General features: G+C 26.0%; 1 protein-coding gene across 1 annotated transcript; it reads right to left on the bottom strand.

Annotated features, from left to right (window-relative positions):
- Positions 1-4,478: 4,478 nt before the first annotated feature.
- On the bottom strand, positions 4,479-6,658 carry LOC105623431. The gene is made up of 4 exons (XM_012204822.1): positions 6,461-6,658; positions 5,454-5,672; positions 4,936-5,118; positions 4,479-4,592 (listed from the first exon to the last, which is right to left on the bottom strand). The coding sequence occupies exons 1-4, from the start codon at positions 6,656-6,658 to the stop codon at positions 4,479-4,481; spliced, it is 714 nt and encodes a 237-aa protein (XP_012060212.1).
- Positions 6,659-8,911: the final 2,253 nt, after the last annotated feature.

The raw sequence follows: 8,911 nt of genomic DNA, 5'->3' as shown, positions 1-8,911 counted from the left end.
ATTTGCGCAATAATTACTAATAAGTTATACAATTTATAATGTTTATATTCGTATTGAATATATCGATTCAATATAGATTGCATTTATCTTGTAATAAATTAAATTTATTGTTGCTTTATTGATTGTAAATTACACGAAATTGATGAGACATGTGGTAACAAAAATTATTTATTGATTTAATGAATTCAACAACTATCTCATTTTAAAACTTTTTTAAAATTTGGATTTTATTTTGTATATCAAAAAGTCATTAATAATTTTGAGTGAGTTCTAATTAAAAATTTGATGTTTAGAATAATCAGCAATTTTTCTTTGTATTTATATATATTATATTTATTAATAGTATATTTATTAAATAAGTCAGTAAAGATTGGACTGAGGCAATGATTAAATATTAACTTTTTGACATTTTTATTTTTAACATAGAATTATACTTATAGAATTATAAGTATATCTTAGTGATTTATTTGTTATAAAGATCTCATCGCTATCTCTCGCGTCAAATGGATGCCAGTAAATGCATAGTTTGTACCGATGAAAAGTCGTAATTATTCTCATCATGAAGAATTATTCCTCGCCGCTTTCCGTAAAGTTCATTTCATTCGCAAAATCTAGTTTGATGTCCCTTTGGAGATTCTTGTATAGGATCGGAATTAATCCGGGGTTTTCTTGTTAATTTCCGATAATAATAATTTTATCAAAAATTCAATGATAATTGGTATATTTTAAAGTCAAATTGTGAAATTAATTCAGTTGTATATTTTAGGGTATAATTTTCGTCGCTTTCTTAATTTTACTAAATGTTCTCCCTTATTACTAATAAATTCTTATTAATAATAATGTTAATAATAAACTGTCTTAATAACAATAAGAATTTAATATTGTATGATTAATATGGATATGTAATGATTATTTGTTTAAATCTAAATTATTAAGTAAATAAATTTAAGTTTTACAAATAATTTGCTTATTTTTTGATTATTATTTTAACAAAAATATGGTTACGAACGTGTATTTAATTTTCTAATTGCTACTTTAAAAATTATTTTTAAAGTATTGGACATCCCATTCTAGGATATTAGGATTAATTATTAATTTATATGTATATATACATTTCTATGATAAAATGCAGATGTTATGAGATTGTATTTAACAGATTTTGATTTTTGTCGATTTAGATAATTTTTACCAAAATGCTTTATATTTTTCTAATAATGTATCATAAATACATGAATTTAGCTAAAAATGTGTGGGTTGAACAAAAAATTCAAGAAAAAATCAAGAATGAACCCTCATATTAGCGGAATATTAATAAATAATAATTAAAATAATAATTAAAATTTTGTGAAAATATAGAAAAATAAGAATTGTTAAATTTTATATAATAAATTTTTCAATATTAAAGTATATAGTTTTTAAAATCCCATTATTATTAGGTTCGATTTATCTCAAACAGTATCCGAGAAACTTTTGTACATATAAAAAATTACAATAACATGTATTTTATTATTATTAAATATATTCCTTCGTAAACATTCCATAAGGAAATCATTCCATCCATTTATTTTTAATAAGCCATAATTTTTAGTAATGTGTAGCAGAACATATTTTTTCGCGAATTTTAATATTATATTAAAAATGTAGGAACAATGTTAATTGTATATAATTGACATGCTACCAAAATTATTATTATTGTAAGTAGTTTGAAAGATTCGGGATTCACACTCTCCTGTAACAAGATAATATTTGATGAAGTGCTTAACTTTTTTTTACAAATGAATCTTGTTTGACGTAGAATCAGAATACATTAAATTCATTCTTCACTATGAAGATTCTTTGTATTAGATTCCAGCATATCATAAAGTGGAAGGACCTTGATGTGATAAAATTATTGGGATAGTTATTTTCAACGCGATAAAAGTGTTGTCGTAAATATATTAATGACTTTTTATTGCGATATTAATAAGTTATATAATCGCAAGTTAATATTTAATAGTAAATACGATCTAATTGTTGTTAATATTTCATTCCACTTTTATCAATATTTTATTGGTTTAGAAAAATTTATCTTTATGTTATCGTATAATCCCTTATTAAATTTGTTAATTATGCTCCTATAATATAATTTTTATTATATTTATTATACATTCTATAAACAATTATTATTGTATTACTGAATGTATAAAGGATTACAATAAAAAATAATATTAAAAAAGTTATGCAATATATTGCTAATTATTGTATTTCACTAATCATAATGCAATATAATTAATGAAATACAATATGATAATTAGACATAAAAATAAAAAATAAATTAAAAATATGCTTACCTGTAAAAACTACTAAATTTATTAGTAGCTCGGTTTTTTTTTTATGAGTGAGTATACCTATAAAAAAAAGAGGATTGCCGATAAAATCGGTGGAGGTGATGGAAGTCTCCAGCTCGTTTTTGCTAAATTAAACCTTAAATTAACAATATATGATTGGAAAAGTTTGAAGTGTATTCAAAGTCTCTATAATTGCTAGTAATAATAGAGACTCTGGAATATATTTACATACGTACTAGTGATTGTGTTTAATAAAAACGAGCTGAAAATATCTGCATAAAAAACATAACTTCGTAATTTCATTTTTATGCAGGCGCGTATAGTAGATAGTAGATAGCGTAGGACAAAATTCGCTAAAACTTGTTTGAATATTTAATTTCGAGTTTCTTAAAATTTAACAACTTTTATTTTCACAGTAGGAGATGCGAAATTAAAATTTTTGTTAAGAACTTGTTAATAAACAATGTATTATTAAAAGATTTATTAAGCAAAAACGTAAAAATTGTTATTGCAGAATCAGAATTCGGATTTTCTTGAAATATACGCATTTGTGTTATAATATGCATGCATTTTGTATACGAGATGTCTTATAAATATAAGCAAAAATGTTAATTATAAAAATGTATAAGCAATTTATATATTTTATATTTTATATTAAAAAGATTTAAATTTATTTTTTGTATTGTATTATATTTTATTATATTGTATTGTCTGATTATTTTGCATATTATAATTCTTTCTTTACGTTTTTTTTATTTTGGTATTAAATAAATGCATTGCATGAAAATATTAAATTTGTATGTAATACATAATAAAGTCATTCAAATTCAGCAAATTTCAAGTTACACATACCTTTTACAATTAATTGTAATTTGTAAGAATATGTTATACTACAATTATATTAATTATTACATGTAACTTGTGGTGTTTGCTGAGAAAAAGAGGACCGCCGTTAAAAATTGGCTCGAGTGATGAAGAGCCTTTACATGCTGATTCATTTTTATTCATTTAAATTTTCTTTACTTTAAATTAAATGTAGTTTGTTTACAATTAGAAGAATTGTAACTTTATTCAAATTGCAAATTGCAATATGATAAAGTGCATTGATTGGTCCATCATGTTTTAGGAATTCTCGTCTTATATTTGAATATCTATATTTGTGTTACTTTGAACAATATAATTAAAATTAGATATTTAAAAAAAATCTTACAATACATATTTGCTTTGAATTGTGAAAGCTCTACTTTTTTGCACATAATGATACAAAGCAAAATTCTTATTGGATATCGCTCGTCGCTCATCTCTCATCGTATCCAGTGTGCAATAGACATTAAGGCCGATATTCATATGATATAGGCTCTTACATAACGTATAAAGCATAGTGCATAAGGAAATCAGCCAATCAGAATCTTTCCTTTCTTCCCATTCCATGAAAAAGAAGAATTTCAGTTGATTCCGTATGCACTATGCATTATGCAAGTCTGTACTGCGGCCAATAGTCGGTTTTTACTGGTTGTGCTTCAAAATTCACTGCCAGCTGAAAATCTACAGTTTACATTACATATACATTTTCAGCACTAACAGTGAATTTTGGAACATAGCCTTTAAGAGGTCTGTTTGCCTTGCTTACACTTTTTACACTTATGTAGCATTTTTGCTCTCTCTTTTTTCAGCGCTAAATATATATCTATCTCATTTTAAGTGTAAAAAAATGTAAAAAAGTGTAAGCAAGATGAACAAATCAAAGATCATCTTAAGTAATGTCCTAAGATACTAGTACGGCTTTTTAATTGGTTCATAATATCTTAAGACTGTACTTAAGACGATTTTAAATATAAGATCTGACTATGAATACAGGCAGAGAGAAACCTAAAATTCATTTGATAGATTTTAGTTTATTTAGTGATTTATTTCCATCAGGAGGACCATAAAAAATGGATATTGTTGTGTAGTTTACATCCACTTCTTCAGAGGGCAGTAGTGCGCGGCGGTACTTTACAGTTACAGGAAAAAGGTCCTCATGTCCTCTTTCAGGTTTTTCTCTGATTTAACGATTTGAGAAATCAACGACAAAAACAATGTACCAGCAATCGGTATTCTTAATATATTTAATAAATTATTAATAATTTTTATTTAAAAATTCCAGGCACGTCACATGACATGGATTACTTGAAACTCATGTTTTGGTTTGCTTTCCATTTTCATTTTAACATAATTGTACCAGTCGACGAAACAGCAATAAAGTATCGGTTCATCATCCATATCCTAAAGAGAAAATACAATTTTCTGAATTTTTATTACGAGTTATAAAAATTATCAATCTTTATCTTTCTCAGGACAATCTTTTTCAGGATTTCTGTCTTTCTATATGTTAATATGTCTTTTTTATGCGCAAGTATTGTACTTCATTGAAATTCGTTAAGTTAGAGATCTACTGATCATTTGATCTTAGAACTAAAACGACTAATGTCATAAATTTTATAGATCGAAAATAAAACTCTTGCATTTTTCTTTTTTCATTCAACGCAGAAAAACATGGTCTGTATCAAGATCCAAGATATTAATAGAATTGCAAGTAAACAGTAAACTTCTTAAATTTCATTCTTACATCTTTATCGGAGATCGTAGTGGAGGCGATCAATTCTTCCAAAGCAGGAATTGGTAGCAGTTCACCAATCTGCTTTCTAGCATCGTGTTCGATCTGTTTTTCTGTAGAATAATCACTTTCGTCGGTATCTATACTAGACTCAGAACTTCGCTCTGATATACTTGTATCTTGTTCTTTTCGAATCTAAAACCATAAATATTTACGTTTCGAATTGATCTAATTAAGAATTTTAAGAGAAATTAAAAAAGATTATGCAGGCTGAAAATTATATAAACTGCAGTTTTAATAAAAGTATTATTAATCGTATTAAATTAATAATCATAGTCATTCAATATCTCAAATTCTCTATAAAATCATGAACCATTATTCTTATGAAGAATAATTATGATTTGTAATTACGTAAATGTTAATTTTTACGAAATGTCATAACAAAAATACATTATAAATAAAACTAATAATTAAAAAAAGATATCTTATATAATATGTAATAATGAATAATTGTTTTTATGTTCACGCACCCACTGCCATTGGTCGAAAAGAACCCACGCTTGAATTAGGTACAGAATCATAACGAACATCGACAATGTGCACATTACAAAGTTGTGAATAAAGATAGGATGCTCCAGTATTTCTTCGTCAGTAAATTCGGTAACATCGATGTATGTATCGGCATGTTTCATCTCCATTATTCCTGTCACAAGCATCAGAATAGCTCCTGCTACGCATATTGTGAGAGGCTTACAGGTTTATTTTCACAGCAACGCATAATTATTTAATATAGCGTAGTTAAAATTTTATTTGTTATATCTGTATTGTGACAACTAATTCTGCGTAATGAGAAATGTGTATATTGAGTTTATAATTGAAATTTGTCATTTTTATCAGCGATGAGATATGTCATTATTGAAGAGAGAGAGAGAAAGCTCGAATTGTGCATTAATATTCCAAAGATATACAGTAAAAAGCATTTTGTACTTGTGTTAAAATCAGTCTTTGTTAAAATTAATTTATAATGTATTTAATTTTTTTAACATATCTGAGTTAACTTATGTGATTATGTTATTTGAATATTTTAAATTGGTAATATTTTTTAGTGTTAAAATAAAACAATTTATAAATTAATGAATAAAAATAATATAATTTTAAAATTTAAATTTTTAAATAAATAAATAAAAGATAAATATATATGTATTAATTTAACACATAATAAATGCTAATTTTACTGAATAAATATGTTGCCAAATTATTGTTTCCAAATTGTGTTAAAGTATATTTTTATTTTAATATTAATGTTTGTTTTTTTCATTCACACATTTATTTTATGTTAAATTAACACAAAATTTGTTTAAATCGTTTGAGACAATTTTTTGTGTTGACATGTTTTTGAAAATTTATTAAATTTAACACAAATTGTTTAGTTGTAAGATTTTCGAAACTGTGTCAAGAATTATATCCATTGTAATTAATCGCAAAGGAATTTGTTGTCTATATTTTATACATTAAACAATTTTGGAAAAAAATTTACTATCATAGGCCTGTCGGTAACTATTTTTTTAACAAGCCAGAAGATTATAAGAACAAAGCTCAGTAGCATGCAAATGGGATATACGAAGAAAATAGGATTTCTTTCCTCTGGTAACATCGGGATCGTATCGTCCTTTTCTCGCGCACGTCGATTTATATAGTGATGCACGTGATGAAAAATTTCGATAGCCGACGTCATCACCTAAAAAGATCTTTCATCGTAATATTTAATATTGATATGCTTCATCAAGCAATCAAAGTAGGTGAAGTAAATCTTAAAATATCAAGAATACTCTCAGTAATAAAAATAAATACAATATATAGAAATATCTTTCCTTAATAAAAATAAAAATATAATAATATGAATAAATAAATATATAAAAATAAATAAATATAGTAATATGATAAAGTATTAAGCTAATTAACAAACAAATAATTTTTAAAATAATTTTAAATATATTAAGTAAAAAGAACCAAATCATTTAAAGTCAAAGTTAGATGTTGGAATAATAATTCTATATGTAATTTAATTCAAATATACTTTTATTTCAAATTGACGATCAAATTTAATTTGTATTTATTATTATTATTTCAATTCATTTTGATTACAAGTCCTGAATCGGCGCGCAAACAACCGAAAAGTAAATGTGTTTAAAATAAATTACATATACTATATAGAATTATTATTCCAACATCTATACGTATATATAATTACATTTGTATGTCTTTGACCATAATTAGCATTTCTTCTTGATTTTTTCATATGTCGGACTTATTCTCATTTATTATTTATTCTATATATTATTTATTCTAAATATACCACCTTGATCAAAAAGTTCCCGAAATTATCACCAGATGATGCTTTGAGTTCTGTTTTTTTGATTAATTGCCACATCTATCATTGACATTTCCACCAAATTTTATCACCATAGCTTGACATTTGTAAAAGTTACGCCGTCTTGAGTACATCTATCTCTGCACGTATTTTCGATTTTTTACAGTTTTAGAAATGGAGTTGAATTTGCAACAACGAGTGAATTTTTGACCAAGAACGAAACGAATACCATCCAACAGCCATCGAATTCACCTGATATGACTCCCTGCGATTTTTTTCTGTTCGATCGAGTCAAAAAATTACGGGGAACGCGTTTTAACAGTCGAAAGGAGGTAACGGAAAAATCGAAGATGGCTCTGATGGCTATACCGACAATAGAGTTCCAGAAATGTTTCGAGAGCTGAATCAAGCGCTAGCATAAGTGCGTTGCAGTCGATGGAGAGTACTTTGAAGGGGATAATATCACTTTTGATGAATAAAAAAATATTTTTAATTTTCTGAATGAATTCCGGGAACTTTTTGATCAAGATATTATATTATATATTTGTTTAAAGAAACTACTATTTATATCTTACTCATTAAAATGAGCCTAATATCTTATCATATTATTATTATTAATACAAATATCAAGCAAAATTTAATTTAATTTAAATAAATATAGGTTACGAGAAGAAAATGCTAATATAAAAAAAAGACTATAAGTTACAGTTTTCATACATAGTACTCGAGAGATGTTCTCAATATTCGCTGTTATCTATTGTGCTAACGATGCTCTTAGCAGGTTTCCACCGATCGTGACAAAACCGTCAGCTGAAATAGAACGCGGGTAATTGAATACTGCGGCGAACCGTCAGTTTTCTTCCTGAAGCGATTAAAATTTGCGGAGTACACGCGTGTTCATGCGTAAATATGTCTGATGCGTGTCCGATGTTCGATGCACATGTCGTATCCGATTACATAATAAAAATATCAATGTCACGATTATCGTTATACTGAATCACAGCGCAAGCGGCAAGAAATTCCGATCGAAAAACTAGGTCGCATTGTTTCAAGCATGAAATTATTTCATCTTGGGATAGAGGCACGTAACAACAGCGATGTGCTTTCTTAGATATTACGTGTCATGTTTTTTATCGTGTACAAGAGACGATAACGAAATATTATATTCCTATGATGCATTTATTTTGTACGTGTGCGACAATATTTTTAAATTTTACGAAAATTTTATTTTACGAAAATAATGAACGATTCAATAACCTAAGAATACATAATGAATGCAGTTATTTCGTCTTAAAACTTTTTACAAATATAAATGCGTGTATCTTTTATACACAAGTATGGCAGTAAGTATGAAGCTCCTTTAATTTATTCCCTCAAAAAAATACTAATAATAATAAAAATAAAAAAAAACGAAATATTGAAATTGTTATAAAAATAAATATTACTTTTTGATAATATCAGTTTTTAATTTATTTTTCATTAAATACAGAATGTTTATGTCAATTTTTGAAGGAGCTTTATGCATATGAAAAGTCTGTATTGTTTTCTTTTTAATTCTCCATCTATAATCTGAATCCTTTTTTACAAGTAAAGTTTTACTCTTAATTTTCTCTGAAA

The sequence above is a fragment of the Atta cephalotes genome, assembly GCF_000143395.1.
Source record: "Atta cephalotes unplaced genomic scaffold scaffold00002, whole genome shotgun sequence".
NCBI classification, from domain to species: Eukaryota; Metazoa; Arthropoda; class Insecta; order Hymenoptera; family Formicidae; genus Atta; species Atta cephalotes.
This window is presented reverse-complemented; position numbering and strand designations above follow the sequence as displayed.